This window comes from Panulirus ornatus, chromosome 10 (assembly GCF_036320965.1).
Source record: "Panulirus ornatus isolate Po-2019 chromosome 10, ASM3632096v1, whole genome shotgun sequence".
In the NCBI taxonomy this organism is placed as follows: domain Eukaryota; kingdom Metazoa; phylum Arthropoda; class Malacostraca; order Decapoda; family Palinuridae; genus Panulirus; species Panulirus ornatus.
Window position 1 is genome coordinate 38,123,448 of NC_092233.1, and position 18,602 is coordinate 38,142,049.

An 18,602-nucleotide genomic window follows, 5' to 3' on the forward strand; every position below is an offset into this window, starting at 1 on the left:
AGTCAATTGGGAGGTGAGTTTGAATGGAGCAAAACTGGAGGAAGTGAAGTGTTTTAGATATCTGGGAGTGGATCTGGCAGCGGATGGAACCATGGAAGCGGAAGTGGATCATAGGGTGGGGGAGGGGGCGAAAATTCTGGGGGCCTTGAAGAATGTGTGGAAGTCGAGAACATTATCTCGGAAAGCAAAAATGGGTATGTTTGAAGGAATAGTGGTTCCAACAATGTTGTATGGTTGCGAGGCGTGGGCTATGGATAGAGTTGTGCGCAGGAGGATGGATGTGCTGGAAATGAGATGTTTGAGGACAATGTGTGGTGTGAGGTGGTTTGATCGAGTGAGTAACGTAAGGGTAAGAGAGATGTGTGGAAATAAAAAGAGCGTGGTTGAGAGAGCAGAAGAGGGTGTTTTTAAGTGGTTTGGGCACATGGAGAGAATGAGTGAGGAAAGATTGACCAAGAGGATATATGTGTCGGAGGTGGAGGGAACGAGGAGAAGAGGGAGACCAAATTGGAGGTGGAAAGATGGAGTGAAAAAGATTTTGTGTTATCGGGGCCTGAACATGCAGGAGGGTGAAAGGAGGGCAAGGAATAGAGTGAATTGGAGCGATGTGGTATACCGGGGTTGACGTGCTGTCAGTGGATTGAATCAAGGCATGTGAAGCGTCTGGGGTAAACCATGGAAAGCTGTGTAGGTATGTATATTTGCGTGTGTGGACGTATGTATATATATGTGTATGGGGGGGGGGGGGTTGGGCCATTTCTTTCGTCTGTTTCCTTGCGCTACCTCGCAAACGCGGGAGACAGCGACAAAGTATAATAAAATATATAAATAAATATATATATATATATATATATATATATATATATATATATATATATATATATATATATATATATAGTTCGTATTGGAAAGTTGGTGTATGGGTCTGGAAGCGTGTGAAATTTGAAAGATGCGAGTAAATGTGATAAAAACAAGGTTATTTGGTTTAGCAGCACAAAGAGAAGGTTAGTTTCAGTGGAGAAAACTTTGAGGAATTGTATTGTCTTAATACCTGAGAGTAGATATGGCAAGGAATGGAGCCATAGGAGATGATGTGGGTCATAAGGTGGGTGAGGGGCAAAGGTTCTGGTTGCGCTGAGGAATGTATGGAGAGTAACGACGTTGTAGGTGCGCCGCGTTGGTTGTAGATGAAAATGTACAGAATGACGGGGTATGGGAAGGTGTAGTAATAAGAGGGGTAGGATTGAGAATGCTTAGGTCTGCAACGAAATGGTTCGGTCATATAGAGAAGATGTGTGAGGAGAGGTTGACAAAGATGTAGCCGGAATGACGGGGTATGGGAAAGGTGTAGTAATAAGAGGGGTAGGATTGAGAATGCTTAGGTCTGCAACGAAATGGTTCGGTCATATAGAGAAGATGTGTGAGGAGAGGTTGACAAAGATGTATGTTAGAAATGGATGGAACAAGGAGAACGGGGTGACCAAGTCGGAGGTGGAAGGATGGAGGGAGTAAATTTCTGTTTAGTCGTGAGTTGAACATGCAAGAGGGTGAAAGGCTTGCCTGGGATAGAGTGATTGGGGCGATGTAGTATACAGGTGGCGACGTGTTGATCACGGCAATGGAAGGCTAGAAGGAGAAATAAGATATATTTTACGAAAAATACTTTATTAATTTAGTTGATAGGTACTAAGGCATCAAGATGCACAATAACAAATACAACATAACGTGGACTAGACTTGTTGGTGTGGGTCAGACGGTGACAACCAGCCCTGCCGGACCTGGGGTGGGGCGCCGGGGTCCTCCTACCCCTGAAAAGCCCGTCTGAAGGAGGCGATGGCAGTGTGCAGGGCGAGCTGCAGGTGCCTGATGGGAAGTGGGCTGTAACCTGAGACGTGACCGGGTCATCGTCTGACTATGACCTGCTTTTTGTGGATCTGGGTCGTCACCTGTGAGAAGGGGCGCCCCTTATAGTGCACGACCCGACAGGGGCAGGAGTCCACCTAATGGTAGCCGTACCCACAGTTGACACACACCGGGTGGTCGGAGTACCAGCCGAAGGCGCCGTAGCCGCCGGTGTAAGCGCCGTAGTCTACGTGGTCGTTGCTGCTGTAGCCTCCTACAGACTGACGCTCGTAGACATTAGAACCATCGGACAGGAGAGCCTCGCCACCGTCAGCGTGCTCCTGCACCTGGGGGTACACTGGTACCGACCGTACCTGCCGTACTAGCCTCACGGCCTCCACGGGGATGGCTATGTACCGCGGCCGAGCCTCTGCCACCATAGCCAGAGCCACCAGCAACAGCATCTGTAAACAATAAGACCAATAATTACGCCAGTGGCCAACAGAGGGCAGCACCTGATGACGATAACAATAGTTATACTAGTCATAAACAGATGGCAACACTTATCGATCACTAATACAAATTATTGTCTATATATAATGACACTAAGATCACAATCACAAGCTTAACATAAAAATCATTCCAAGAAAATTGAGTAAGAACAAATTCAGAAGCAGCCTATGTGGTCGGGCAGTAGGTAGAATAAGTACATACAGACACACTTTCTGGTGGAGGAATGACATCTGTAGGATCGGCTTGCCTGACCAGCAAACTGGCCAACGACAGTGAAGATCAGATCCCTCGGGTTAGGTTAGGTTAGCCAGTAGCTTGGTAAGCAGTAGTGAAGGTTAGTATTGGTTTATGAATCATCCTTGTGTGGATGGCCAATTATATAGTTATTCTTGTTTGAGAGTTCACTGGCTACCACTGTTATTTGTTTTGAGTCATGTTGTGTAGTTTTACGGCTTTTTATTGTGTTATGCAATAATGTCTTGGGTTGTGAGTGTTTAGCTGGGGTATCTAGCAAGGCTGACGTAAGTGTGTGCGTTGTATAGTTAGAGACGGGCTGAGAACGCAGATGGAACTTAATTTTTGCAGTGACTGATTTTTAGAATTTGCTTCGCTTGAGTGACCATCACTGGAGCACAGTGACGTAAGTCTTCATCTGTGATGACAGTGATGCTATCACACGATAATTGTCAGTCATGACCTTGTCTCACATGAACACATCCTCAGCAATATCAACATGAACACATCCTCAGCAATATCAACATGAACACATCCTCAGCAATATCAACATGAACACATCCTCAGCAATATCAACATGAACACATCCTCAGCAATATCAACATGAACACATCCTCAGCAATATCAACATGAACACATCCTCAGCAATATCAACATGAACACATCCTCAGCAATATCAACATGAACACATCTCAGCAATATCAACATGAACACATCCTCAGCAATACAACATGACCATCTCAGCAATATCAACATGAACACATCCTCAGCAATATCAACATGAACACATCATCAGCAATATCAACATGAACACATCCTCAGCAATATCAACATGAACACATCGTCAGCAATATCAACATGAACACATCCTCAGCAATATCAACATGAACACATCCTCAGCAATATCAACATGAACACATCCTCAGCAATATCAGATGTTGATAAGAGAGAAATGATAACTTTCTACTTAATATAAGTTATCTTTTCAATAATATTTCTGTAAAGTATGATTAATACAGAACAAGTATAGGCTTTTCCCCTTTTCCTTAAGTAATACTCGGTATGAATTACACTATATATTGAATGTATTAGATTACGAATATATCTGACATTGTAATTGAAATCAAACATGAAAATGTAACCAGAGGGAATCTTACACAATAATGTTTACGTAAGAATCGTTGATATTTATCACAAAAGATGAGCTGTAGTGTTGCGTGAAACTCTATGTAAGAAATGAGTTTTGCACTGAGCATCCATATTGTCTATTTTCGTGAACCCCAAATTCGTGCTTTCCTTTAAGAAAGGACCGCTCAGTCGTGTGTCTATTGAATTCTTGGACTGAGCTCTTCGTAAGGAACGCTGCTGATATTATAGCTTATAACAAGGAATATTTCACCAGATAAACGATAACTTTTCTAACAGGACTCACCATTTTGAGAGCCATTGTGTTGATGTTTGTAGCGAAGCGTCTGGAATCTGGTGCGTCAGGTGGTCACCCGCTTTATATACTCCCAAGTGAAACCAGTTGCATGACGTCACGAGTTTCCCTCCTCCTGCAAGGTGTTGGCATCATCATCACTTTCGATCATTAGAAACAATATCTGGCCCTTCTGTTTCATCAGGAACCGGATCTTTCCATATGAATTATGCTCCTGAAATCTACTTGTATATACAACTCTCATATTCCGTGATTATTATCAATTATGACACACACACACACACACACACACACAAATGCTGATTTCCTTTGAAGTTGCCCAGTCTGAGGTGAGGCTGAAGATGCCAACCAATGATAGTTGTTTTGACCTATATGTGACGTATGCTACACACAGCTATACCATCACACAGATGGCAAACTTATAAGAACGATGTTCATCTTGGCAGATCATGACGGTAACATGATGAATATCTTAACTAAACTGGCAGAAAACTGCGATGTCTGTGAGGAGTCGGGCATCTGGCAACACCACCAGTCGTGTCAAGTTGTGGCGGAGAAAATCGTTGCACGTGAAGAATTAGCCTAGGGTTGCAAAACCTCACCCTCCACACTTACACCCGCCATTATGCAGAAATCATCTTTATTGAACTTTTGGTATACTTCCATATGTGCTCCTTGCATATGGAAAATCTAAAAGCAATGCCAGGCTTCTTGCCTGGCTTCCACACCGGTAGGAGATAGTGTATCGTACCGCTAACGAATATGTCATATAATTTTTCTAGTCCTCATTACTTGGGTCTTGTTTCAGAAGGCTGTAGTCGTCAGTGTTTATATTCTTTCATTAGTCTGATTATTTTTCATTGTAGGGTCTATGGTTAGTTCTGAGGAATGCCAATGTGTCTGTCATTTCCTGATTTTTCTTTTCATCGAGGACGGGACAAACGATGATAATTACCGTTTGATTCATTTATAATTCAGATTAATTCTATAGTTATACAATAAGATAACCAATGACAAAGTTGGGAGTAGAGAGGAAGGATACTAGAAAACGAAGAGCGCATTCAGAAAATGTTTTCTAGGGAAGCGTTCGCTCAGATTTCGATCATGTATACATCGAGACAATATCTAGTAACGTGTAGTATTGGTAAAATGTTTTTATCAACCATTTTAATATTTACATTATTTCCTGGACATTCAGGAACAGCATAAAATTCAAATAATGTGTGTGTGTGTGTGTGTGTGTGTGTGTGTGTGTGTGTGTGTGTGTGTGTGTGTGTGTGAAGAGAAAAGTATGAATGAAGATCAAAATAAAGGTGGATGAGTGTGAATGAGGGAGCGTGAATGACAGCCAGTGATAGTGAAAGTCCCTGAAAGTGAAGCGTAGTGCGTCAGAGGTGTAGTGAGAGCTGTGTAGGTAGGTTGGTAGGTGGCTAAGTAGGTAGGTAGGTATATAAGTAGGTAGGTGGGCAAGTAGGTAAGCAGGTGGGTGGGTAGGTAGGTAGGTAGATAGGTAGGTAGGTAGGTAGGTGGATAAGTAGGTAGGTAGGTAGGTAGGTGGGTAAGTAGGTAGGTAGGTAGGTAGGTGGGTAAGTAGGTAGGTAGGTAGGTAGGTAGGTAGGTAGATAGGTGGTAAGTAGGTAGCTAGGTAGGTAGGTTGGTAGGTAAGTGGGTAGGTAGGTGATAGGTAGGTGGGTAGGTAGGTAGGTAGGTAGGTAGGGAGGTATGCAGGTAGGTTGGTAGGTGGCTAAGTAGGTCGTTAGGTAGGTAGATGGGTAGGTAGGTAAGTAGGTGGGTAAGTAGGTAGGTAGGTGGGTAAGTAGGTAGGTAGGTGCATAAGTAGGTAGGTAGGTAGGTAGGTAGGTAGGTAGGTAGGTGGGTAAGTAGGTAGGTAGGTATGTATGTGGGTAAGTAGGTAGGTAAGTAGGTGGGTAAGTAGGTAGGTAGGTAGGTGGGTAAGTAGGTAGGTAGGTAGGTAGGTAGGTAGGTAGGTAGGTAGGTAGGTGGGTAAGTAGGTAGGTGGGTAGGTAGGTAGATAGGACGTAAGTAGGTAGATAGGCAGGTAGGTTGGTAGGTAAGTGGGTAGGTAGGTGGGTAGGTAGGTAGGTAGGTAGGGAGGGAGGTATGTAGGTAGGTAGGTGGGTAGATAGGCGGGTAGGTAGGTAGGTAGGTAGGTAGGTGGTTAGGTAGGTCGGTAGGTAGGTAGGTAGGTAGGTAGGTAGGTAGGTGGGTAGGTAGGTAGGTAGGTAGGTAGGTAGGTAGGTAGGTGGTAAGTAAGTAGGTAGGTAGGTAGGTAGGTGGGTAAGTAGGTAGGTAGGCAGATAGGTGGTAAGTAGGTAGGTAGGTAGATAGGTGGTAAGTAGGTAGTTAGGTAGGTGGGTAGGTAGGTAGGTAGATAGGTGGTAAGTAGGTAGGTAGGTAGGTGGATAGGTAGGTAGGTAGATAGGTAGGTATGTAGGTAGGTTGGTAGGTAGGCAGGTAGGAAGGTAGGTAGGTGGGTAGGTAGGTGGATAGGTAGGTAGGTAGGTGGGTAGGTAGGTAGGTAGGTGGGTGGTAATTAGGTAGGTAGGTAGATAGGTGGTAATTAGGTAGGTAGGTAGGTAGGTGGGTAGGTAGTAGATAGGTGGTAATTAGGTAGGTAGGTAGGTAGGTGGGTAGGTAGTAGATAGGTGGTAATTAGGTAGGTAGGTAGGTAGGTGGGTAGGTAGTAGGTTGGTAGGTAGGTAGGTGGGTAGGTAGGTAGATAGGTGGTATTTAGGTAGGTAGGTAGGTAGGTAGGTGGGTAGGTAGTAGGTAGGTAGGTAGGTAGGGAGGGAGGTATGTAGGTAGGTAAGTAGGTAGATAGGCGGGTAGGTAGGTAGGTAGGTAGGTGGGTAGGTAGTAGGTAGGTAGGTAGGTAGGTAGGTAGGTGGGTAGGTAGGTAGATAGGTGGTATTTAGGTAAGTAGGTAGGTAGGTAGGTAGGTAGGTAGGTAGGATCTTGTGTATAGTGACGGATGTGCCATATCTTCAATATACACCAGAGTCATCACTATATTCTTACTTGCAATCATTTGTCTCACCAATATTTGGTAGGTTGGGGGAGGGAGGGAGGAGAGTGTGGGGGGGGGGGGAATTTATATTGATCCCGGCCGTCAAAATACAACCCATCCACCCCCCCCCCCCCGCATCTCACTCTCCCAAGGTCAGCAACTGCTCATGCTTGCTATATACATGGCTCCTCCTTCCCAGGTATTTGCTTCATGATAACATTATGCACAAGTGTATCTCGTACTTCATGGTTTTCGTTCCCTGAGCAGTGGTCTTCTTCTGGGAAGATGGTAACGTTGTTTCAGACGACCTGGCCAATGCTGCAAGACAGTAACATTAAGTGCTGCATTTTGGTGTCGGTCCTTCATGATGGCACATATATTTTAGTTTCATGGTCCCATTTATATTTTTTGAGAGTGTATATGGTTTTCATGGTCTCTCCTCAGTCTCACAGAGGTAATGATGATGGCAATGTGTCCTCCTCACTGTATGTATGAGTGTGTGATCACCATTTGTGTGTTAAACGCTCATGTTGTCCCGTCTTCTTAACCTTTTATATTTGTATCAAGACTTTACTCTTATATGTATGTAGACACTCATACACTTCAGCCTAAGACTAGGATGAACACCCAGGTTGGCTGTGGATTGACTGCCACGACTAGGAATCGAACCTGGGCGGGCCAGTGTGTGAATCAGCGACGCTTACAACCACATCATCACAACCACACCAACGTAACCACGTCTTTCTAGATCCTTTGTATTTCCTGTTGCCCATCTTGTGGTCATGAGAGAGAGAGAGAGAGAGAGAGAGAGAGAGAGAGAGAGAGAGAGAGAGAGAGAGAGAGAGAGAGAGAGAGAGAGAGAGAGAGTTTCTGCTTAACCTGACCCTAAGTTCCAATGTTATTTTGGTACATGCATCTTGATGGCCAGGTCTTGGGTACATCTTCCTCAGTAAGTGTAGCACGATCTTCAGCGTCGGTGAAACACATAATAAACTAGACAACAACAACAACAACAACAACAACAACAACAACAACAACAACAATGTACAGAAAGTGTCATTCCTTCGTTAATTCCACTTTTTGTTCTGACTTTTCCGAAGACTGTCAGTCCGTTTTCCCTGGTCTGAATGTCTCAAATTTATAGATTTCTTTGAAATAAATTTTGTTTATTTGTAACGACCTTCAAAATTGTTTGACTATTTAATGATTATATCAATACTTTTCTAAAGATGATTTGACCTGACGTCCTTAAGAAGGTCAAAAATATTTTTCCTGAATAGATTTAAGGTTTTTAAAGCAAAATATGTCTTTCCTTCCGCCAGTGTTATTTTGGGATGTTTAGTTTAAATTTCCCTCAGAAGACTGAGCAAATGTTACAAAGTAAGACTTGTTTCGCCACCCAGCAGTACGAGAACCTCTCCTGCCGCACACATTCGAGAGCTGAACTAATTTCTAAATTGGTTTCTCCAACGAAAGTGACAACCTTAGCAAGGGCTGGTCACTCTCAGGGAACATTAGCTAAGATTATCACTTTCATCTGATCATTATCGTACGCTCTCGCCTCACATCCAAGTTTAGCGGTACGAAAGCTGAGCTTCCTGTGGATGTGTACATTGGGGTGGGTCGTGTTTACACGGTTATTAATATCCATATATGGAGGTAGTGCAGCAAACTTGTGGATATATGAGAAAATAATATGGGTTATCTGCGTCCATATTTATAGCCCCCTCCTCCACATCCCCCGGCTCAAAAACGGAAAAATGAGGTATTAAAAAACGCGCATTTATAGAAAAAATTTCAAACTGAAAACATGTTTATTTCTTAGTTGGGTAGGGTTATTCTTACAGAAATAAAGTATTTCTGAAATTTGGAAGTAATTGAACATCTTCAGCCCCCCCCCCCCCCCAATCCCACACACAAGGAAATTGAAAACAATGCATTTTTACTTAAAATATCATTTTACAAAATTCGCAAAAAAAAATCCATCCAAATGCTGCCATCAAGTGTCTGTACTTCACTGCTGCCATCACGTGTCTGTACCTCACTGCTGCCATCAAGTGTCTGTACCTCACTGCTTCCATCACGTGTCTGTACCTCACTGCTGCCATCAAGTGTCTGTACCTCACTGCTGCCATCAAGTGTCTGTACCTCACTGCTGTCATCAAGTGTCTGTACCTCACTGCTGCCATCAAGTGTCTGTACCTCACTGCTGCCATCAAGTGTCTGTACCTCACTGCTGCCATCACGTGTCTGTACCTCACTGCTGCCATCAAGTGTCTGTACCTCACTGCTGCCATCAAGTGTCTGTACCTCAATGCTGCCATCAAGTGTCTGTACCTCAATGCTGCCATCAAGTGTCTGTACCTCACTGCTGCCATCAAGTGTCTGTACCTCACTGCTGCCATCAGGTGTCTGTACCTCACTGCTGCCATCACGTGTCTGTACCTCACTGCTGCCATCACGTGTCTGTACCTCACTGCTGCCATCACGTGTCTGTACCTCACTGCTGTCATCAAGTGTCTGTACCTCACTGCTTCCATCAAGTGTCTGTACCTCACTGCTGCCATCAAGTGTCTGTACCTCACTGCTGCCATCAAGTGTCTGTACCTCACTGCTGCCATCAAGTGTCTGTACCTCACTGCTTCCATCAAGTGTCTGTACCTCACTGCTGCCATCAAGTGTCTGTACCTCACTGCTGCCATCAAGTGTCTGTACCTCAATGCTGCCATCAAGTGTCTGTACCTCACTGCTGCCATCAAGTGTCTGTACCTCACTGCTGCCATCAAGTGTCTGTACCTCACTGCTGCCATCACGTGTCTGTACCTCACTGCTGCCATCAAGTGTCTGTACCTCACTGCTTCCATCACGTGTCTGTACCTCACTGCTGCCATCAAGTGTCTGTACCTCACTGCTGCCATCAAGTGTCTGTACCTCACTGCTGTCATCAAGTGTCTGTATCTCACTGCTGCCATCAAGTGTCTGTACCTCACTGCTGCCATCAAGTGTCTGTACCTCACTGCTGCCATCACGTGTCTGTACCTCACTGCTGCCATCAAGTGTCTGTACCTCACTGCTGCCATCAAGTGTCTGTACCTCAATGCTGCCATCAAGTGTCTGTACCTCAATGCTGCCATCAAGTGTCTGTACCTCAATGCTGCCATCAAGTGTCTGTACCTCACTGCTGCCATCAAGTGTCTGTACCTCACTGCTGCCATCACGTGTCTGTACCTCACTGCTGCCATCACGTGTCTGTACCTCACTGCTGCCATCACGTGTCTGTACCTCACTGCTGTCATCAAGTGTCTGTACCTCACTGCTTCCATCAAGTGTCTGTACCTCACTGCTGCCATCAAGTGTCTGTACCTCACTGCTGCCATCAAGTGTCTGTACCTCACTGCTTCCATCAAGTGTCTGTACCTCACTGCTGCCATCACGTGTCTGTACCTCACTGCTGCCATCAAGTGTCTGTACCTCACTGCTTCCATCAAGTGTCTGTACCTCACTGCTGCCATCAAGTGTCTGTACCTCACTGCTGCCATCAAGTGTCTGTACCTCAATGCTGCCATCAAGTGTCTGTACCTCACTGCTGCCATCAAGTGTCTGTACCTCACTGCTGCCATCACGTGTCTGTACCTCACTGCTGCCATCAAGTGTCTGTACCTCACTGCTGCCATCACGTGTCTGTACCTCACTGCTGCCATCACGTGTCTGTACCTCACTGCTGCCATCAAGTGTCTGTACCTCACTGCTGCCATCACGTGTCTGTACCTCACTGCTGCCATCACGTGTCTGTACCTCACTGCTGCCATCACGTGTCTGTACCTCACTGCTGTCATCAAGTGTCTGTACCTCACCACTGCTCTTCCTGCCTCGAGCTTTAAACTGTCGTCTGGTGGGCTGTGCCACATGCAGCCTGTGGTCACATTGCCCTCGCCCAGTGCATGGATCAAATTTTGGTGGAGGTTTGACGAAGTGTGGATACTGGAAACTTGAAGCTGTGGTTAGTAAAATGGTATGTAGTGTTCTAAATATATATTCACAAGGGCGACTAAACAGGGCGAAAGCGGGGAGTGGGAGGGGGGGGGGGGGGGAACTGGAAACCCTATCCTTCTTGAATTTCAATTTCTAAAAGGGGATACATTAGAAGTAGTCAAGCGTGGAGTGCTCATCCTTATTGAAGGCTCAGATTGGGGTTGTCCAAATGTGTGTGGATGTAACCAAGTTGAGAAGAAAGGAAAGATAGGTAGCATGCTTGAGGAAAGAAACCTGAATGTTCTGGGTCCGTGTGAAACGAAGCTCAAGAGTAAATGAGAAGAGTGGTTTGGAAACGTCTTTGGAGGAAAGTCAGGGGTTGGCGAGAGGACGAGAACTAAGGAAGGAGTAGCACTACTCTTGAAGCAGGAGCTGTGGGAGTGTGTGATGCAATGTAAGGAAGTAGATTCTAGATTGATGTGGGTAAAACTGAACGTGGATGGCAGGAGACGGGTGATTATTGGTGCTTATGCACCTGGTCATGAGAAGGAAGATCATGAGAGGCAAGTGTTTTGAGAGCAGCTGAGAGAGTGCATTAGCGGCCTTGATGCACGAGACCGGGTTACAGTGATGGGTGATTTGAATGGAAAGGTGAGAAATGTGGCAGTTGAGGGTATGATTGGTGTACATTGGGTATTCTGTGTTGTGAATGGAAATGGTGAGGAGCTTTTGGATTTGTGTGCTGAAAAAAGACTGGTGATTGGGAATACCTGGTTTAAAAAGTGAATGTTACGTTCTGCCTCCACCCCTTACATTGAAAGGTGTATAATCAGCCCATTGGCCCGATAAAACAGATATCTGAAATAATGGCTTCTGTTAACAGAGAGATTTGGGCTAGACACAGATTCCCTTACCATCTGGCTAACATCTGACAGGTGACGGCCGTAATGATATACCCACTTCTCCCTTCTCAAGTCGGTCAAATACTAAACACATCAAAATCTAAGACAAGATATCTATAATAGCAAAATAAACATGGCTCTCTCGTAACATAAATAATGCAATTTATTCTTGATGCATAGATCTCTCTATATATTTACTTAGCATCACTCTGGCAAATTCACTGGCCTCAGTTATGTAACATAAGGGTTTGAAATGACTGAGATGTGTACAAATTACATTATACATTTACCAACAACTTTGTATCACATCCTTCCCGTTATGGCCATTCCGAGAGAGAGAATTGACCTTGGTCATCTTCCAGCTTCTATACAACTTCTCAAAGGAAACTGAATAAGATATTATGGGTAACTATAACATTTATGGGTGAATAGGGGAGATAACTGTAACAAGAGATATATGCAAGTACACATATGTGAGTAGGTGTGATGGTCAAAGGGCATTATCAGATTACGTATTATATGAAAGGCGTGTAAAAGAGACTTTTGGATGTACATGTACTGAGAGGGGCAGCTGGTGGGATGTCTGATCACCATATTGCGGAGGCGATGGTGAAGATTTGTTGAGGTTTTCGAAAAAGAGGAGACAATGTCGGGGAGAAAGAGAGTAGTGAGAGTAAGTGACCGTGGAAAGGAGATTTGTGGGATGAAATACCAGGAGAGGTGGAGTGCGAAATGGCAAAAGTGAGAGCAAATGAAGTGAGGGGTGAGTAATGGGACTTATTTAGGGAAGCAGTGATGGCAAGTGCAAGAGATGCATGTGGCATGAGAATGGTAGGGGATGGACAGATTTGAAAGGATAGTGCGTGGTGGGATGAAGAGGTAAAGTTGTTAGTGAAAGAGAAATGAGAGGCGTTTGGACGGTACTTAGAAGGAAGGAATGCAAATGACTGTGAGGAAGGTGCAAGGGTTGAAAAAGCGGCCGAATGAGAGTTGGGGTGAGAGAGTATTATTAACTTTAGGGAGAATAAAAAGATGTTTTAGAAGGAGGTAAATAACGTGCGAAAAACAAGAGAACAAATGAGAACATTGGTGAAGGGGGCAAAAGGGGAAGTGATAACTAGTAGTGATGTAGTGAGGAGATGTATTGAGTGTTTTGAATGATTGTTGAATGTGTTTGGTGATAGAGTGGCAGACGTAGGGTGTTTTCGTCGGGGTGGTGTGCTAAATGAGAGTCATGCAGAGTGGTTTGGTGAAGAGAGCAAAAGTGATGAAAGCCTTGCGGAAGATGAAATCCAGCAAGTCGGAGTGAGTGGATGGTATTGCAGTTCAATTCATTAAGAAAGGGGGTGACAGTTGTTGACTGGTTGGTAAGGATATTCAATGTAGGTATGGATCAAATGGTGAAGTGCCTGAGGATTGGCGGAATACATGTATAGTCCCATTGTACAAAGGCAAAGGATATAATGGTGAGTGTTCAAACTACAGAGTCAAAAGTTTCTTGAGTATTCCTGGAAAACTATATGGGAGGGTATTGACTGAGAGGTGAAGGCATGTACATAGCATCAGACTAGGGAGGAGCAGAGTGGTTTCAGAAGTGGTGTATGATGTGTGGATCAGGTGCTCGCGTTGAAGAATGTGTGAAAAATACTTGAAATAAGAAAATGAAAAGCAGATGGACTTGTATGTAGCATTTATGGATCTGGAGAGGACAAATGACGGGGTTGGTAGAGATGCTTTGTGGAAGGTGCTAAGAGTATATGATGTGGGAAGTAAGCTGCTAGAAACAATGAGAAGTTTTTATCAAGGATGTAAGGCAGATGTACGAATAGGAAGAGAGGAGAGTGATTGGTTCCCAATGAAGGTCGGTCTGCGGCAGGGGTGTATGATGTCCTCATTGTTGTTTAATTTGTCTATGGATGGGGTGGTTAGGGAGGTAAATGCAAGAGGTTTGGAGAGAGGGGCAAGTGTGACAGTCTTTTAAGGATGAGAAGGCCTGGGAAGTGAGTCAGTTGTTGTTTGCCACTGATACAGCACTGGTGGCTGATTCGAATGAGAATCTGCAGACGTTGGAAAAGTGTGTAAAAGGAGAAAATTGATAGTAAATGTGAATAAGAGCGAGGTTATTAACTTTAGTAGGGTTGAGAGACAAGGTAGTTGGGATGTGTGAATGAATGGAGAAAAATTAGAGGAAGTGAAATGTTTTAGGTATCTGGGAGTGGACTTAGCAGCGAATGTAACTATGGAAGGGGAAGTGAGTCATAGGATGAGGTGGGGTGGGGTGGGGTGGGGGATGGGGGGATGTTTGTGTGTGGGGGGGGGGTCGAAGGTTCTGGGAGCGATGAAGAATGTTTGGAGGGAACGTTATCTCGGAGAGCAAAAATGAGTATGTTTGAAGGATTAGTAGTTCCATCACTATCATATGGTTGTGAGGCATGGGCCATATAGATAAGGTTGTGCGGAGGAAGGTGGATGTGTTGGAAATGAGATGTTTGAGGACAATATGTGGTGTGAGGTGGTTTGATCGAGTAAGTAACGAAAGGGTAAGAGAGATGTGTGGTAATAAAAAAGAGAGTGGTTGAAAGAGCAGAAGAGTGAGTTGAAATGGTATGGACGTATTGAGCGAATGAGTGAGGAAAAGTTGACAAAGAGAAAATGTGTGGCAGTGGTGGAGGGAACAAGGATAAGCGGGGAACCAAATTGAAGGTGGAAGATGCATTGGAAAAAATTTTGAGCTATCGGCCTGAACATACAAGAGTGTGAAAGTCATGCACGGAATAGAGTGAATAGGAACGATGTGGGAAGATGCATTGGAAAAAATTTTGAGCTATCGGCCTGAACATACAAGAGTGTGAAAGTCATGCACGGAATAGAGTGAATAGGAACGATGTGGTATATGGGGTTGGAATGAGATGTTTGAGGACAATATGTGGTGTGAGATGGTTTGATCGAGTAAGTAATGAAAGGGTAAGAGAGATGTGTGGTAATAAAAATAAAGTGTGGTTGAGAGAGTAGAAGAGGGTGTATTGATATGGTTTGGTTACATGGAGAGAATGAGTGAGGTAAGATTGACCAAGAGGATATATGAGTCAGAGGTGGAGGGAACGAGGAGAAGTGGGAGACCAAATTAGAGGCGGAAAGATGGAGTGAAAAAGATTTTGAACGATCGGTGCCTGAACATGAAGGAGGGCGAAAGGCGTGCGAGGAATAGAGTGCACTGGAACGATGTAGTATACCGGGGTCGACGTGCTGTCAATGGATTGAACCAGGGCATGTGAAGCGTCTGGGGTAAACCATGGAAAGTTTTGTGGGGCCTTGATGTGGAAAGGGAGCTGTGGTTTCAGTGTATTATACATGACAGCTAGAGACTGAGTGTGAACGAATGGGGCCTTTGTTGTCTTTTCCTAGCGCTACCTCGCGCACATGAGGGGGAGGGGGTTGTTATTTCATTTGTGGCGGGGTGGCGATGGGAATGAATAAAGGCAGACAGTATGAATTATGTACATGTGTATATATGTATATGTCTGTGTGAGTATATATATATGTATGTATACGTTGAGATGTATAGGTATATATATTTGCGTGTGTGGACGTGTATGTACACACATGTGTATGTGGGTGGGTTGAGCCATTCTTTCGTCTGTTTCCTTGCGCTAACTCGCTAACGCGGGAGACAGCGACAAAGCAAAATAATATGATAATAATAATGATAATGATGATAATGATAATAATAATATATATATATATATATATATATATATATATATATATATATATATATATATATATATATATATATATATATATATTTTTTTTTTTTTTTTTTTTTATACTTTGTCGCTGTCTCCCGCGTTTGCGAGGTAGCGCAAGGAAACAGACGAAAGAAATGGCCCAACCCCCCCCCCCCCCCATACACATGTACATACGTCCACACACGCAAATATACATACCTACACAGCTTTCCATGGTTTACCCCAGACGCTTCACATGCCTTGGTTCAATCCACTGACAGCACGTCAACCCCTGTATACCACATCGCTCCAATTCACTCTATTCCTTGCCCTCCTTTCACCCTCCTGCATGTTCAGGCCCCGATCACACAAAATCTTTTTCACTCCATCTTTCCACCTCCAATTTGGTCTCCCTCTTCTCCTCGTTCCCTCCACCTCCGACACATATATCCTCTTGGTCAATCTTTCCTCACTCATTCTCTCCATGTGCCCAAACCATTTCAAAACACCCTCTTCTGCTCTCTCAACCACGCTCTTTTTATTTCCACACATCTCTCTTACCCTTACGTTACTCACTCGATCAAACCACCTCACACCACACATTGTCCTCAAACATCTCATTTCCAGCACATCCATCCTCCTGCGCACATCTCTATCCATAGCCCACGCCTCGCAACCATACAACATTGTTGGAACCACTATTCCTTCAAACATACCCATTTTTGCTTTCCGAGATATATATATATATATATATATATATATATATATATATATATATATATATATATATATATATATATATATATATATATATGTATATATGGTGCTTCCAGCTTAAGTACAGGAAATGGCATATTAGATTTTGATGTGATAGATTGGATGCATTCCACATAGTCATACAGAAGTTATTATAAAATGTACACTGATTCCTATTCTAATAATGGCAGTGTGTAACTTGCATTACATATAGAGATGTGAGGATTTCACCAGCAAGCAAACTTTTCTTTCTTCTTTCAAACTATTCGCCATTTCCCGCATTACCGAGGTAGCGTTAAGAACAGAGGACTGGGCCCTTGAGGGAATACCCTCACCTGGCCAAATTCTCTGTTCCTTCTTTTAAAAAAAAAAAAAAAAAAAAAAAAAAAACGAGAGGGGAGGATTTCCAGCCCCCCGCTCCCTCCCCTTTTAGTCGCCTTCTACGACACGCAGGGAATACGTGGGAAGTATTCTTTCTCCCCTATCCCCAGCAAGCAAACTATTTCTGTATATACATAAAGTTGATCTTGTGGGTGATTTAGGATGAATACAGTATTGCTTTTGGGCAGTGTAAATGGCCTTGTTCCAATTTTGGAGCCATTGCATTCAGAAGTAAACTTTCAATAAAGTAGAAAACTACCTAATTTTACATTATATATATACATGTATGTATATATATATATATATATATATATATATATATATATATATATATATATATATATATATATATATATATATATGTATATATTATATATATATATATATATATATATATATATATATATATATATATATATATATATATATATATATATATATATGTGTATTCCCTGCGTGTCGTAGAAGGCGACTAAAAGGGGAGGGAGCGGGGGGCTGGAAATCCTCCCCTCTCACTTTTTTTTTTTTTTTTTTTTTAATTTTCCAAAAGAGGGAACAGAGAAGGGGCCCAGGTGAGGATATTCCCTCAAGGGCCCAGTCCTCTGTTCTCAACGCTACCTCGCTAATGCGGGAAATGGCGAATAGTATGAAAAAAAAAATATATATATATATATATTCTTCTTTCAAACTATTCGCCATTTCCTGCGTTAGCAAGGTAGCGCTAAGAAAGGAGGACTGGGCTTTTGAGGGAATATCCTGAACTGGCCCTCTTCTCTGTTCCTTCTTTTGGAAAATTAAAAAAAAAAAAAAACGAGAGGGGAGGATTTCCAGCCCCCCGCTCCCTCACCTTTCAGTCGCCTTCTACGAAACGCAGGGAATACGTGGGAAGTATTCTTTCTCCCCTATCCCCAGTGATGATATACACACACACACACACACACACACACACATATATATATATATATATATATATATATCTATATATATATATATATATATATATATATATATATGTGTGTGTGTGTGTGTGTGTGTGTGTGTGTGTGTGTGTGTGTGTGTGCGTGTGTGTGCGAATCGGGTCGTATGAACTTTTTCCGTGATGGAGAGCTAGTGATGATGATAAATAGCAGAGACACGTATGGTGTAACCTGGCCATTACTCTGGTTTGCGTCAGGTGGACACTGGAGCTGGGGCGTTAATTGTCATGATTGTGGTGATATAGTGTGTGTGTGTGTGTGTGTAGCGCTACAGTTGTTAGCAGCTCCCTCTCCCGTGAGGCACCAACGCTTTCTTCATTGTGATATCCAGTTTTCCAGTGACTTGTCTTACTCTTAACCTTCTGACGGTCGTGTAAATTTTAACTGATTTCTACTAAACTGTTCATGTCTACAACAAGAGTGAAGCTTTATTGGTCTGCTCCCCAGATCACCTTGGCAGCCGCTTAGAAAATACTTCAACTGACGAAGGCATAATTAAGCGCTTAAAGAAAATATTGGTGAGGCTTTATTAAGCAATGAAAGAAAACTTTGGTAAGGGATGATTAAGCAATGAAAGAAAACTTAGTAATCAATTGAAGTTTATGGATGACTTGTGGAAATGAATATAAAACGTGTAATGATGTTCTCATTACCATATCTGAATGTGTATAAGGGGATTGCCTCTGAAATTTCTTTGCCAATTCTATTTCTGGATCGAAAATAAGCAAAAATTGGATGGGACTGGCCGAAAGTGAGTGGCATATTATCACTGCTGTGACAATCTCCCTCATAAACAGGACATTTAGAATTCTCATTATTTGCAGAATT

General features: G+C 43.3%; 1 protein-coding gene across 1 annotated transcript; it reads right to left on the bottom strand.

Moving 5' to 3' along the window:
- Nucleotides 1-1,648: 1,648 nt before the first annotated feature.
- On the bottom strand, nt 1,649-4,128 carry LOC139750671 (uncharacterized). The gene is made up of 2 exons (XM_071665346.1): nt 4,022-4,128; nt 1,649-2,306 (listed from the first exon to the last, which is right to left on the bottom strand). Exons 1-2 carry the CDS (start codon nt 4,034-4,036, stop codon nt 2,001-2,003), a joined length of 321 nt encoding a protein of 106 aa, XP_071521447.1. The 5' UTR covers nt 4,037-4,128; the 3' UTR covers nt 1,649-2,000.
- Nucleotides 4,129-18,602: the final 14,474 nt, after the last annotated feature.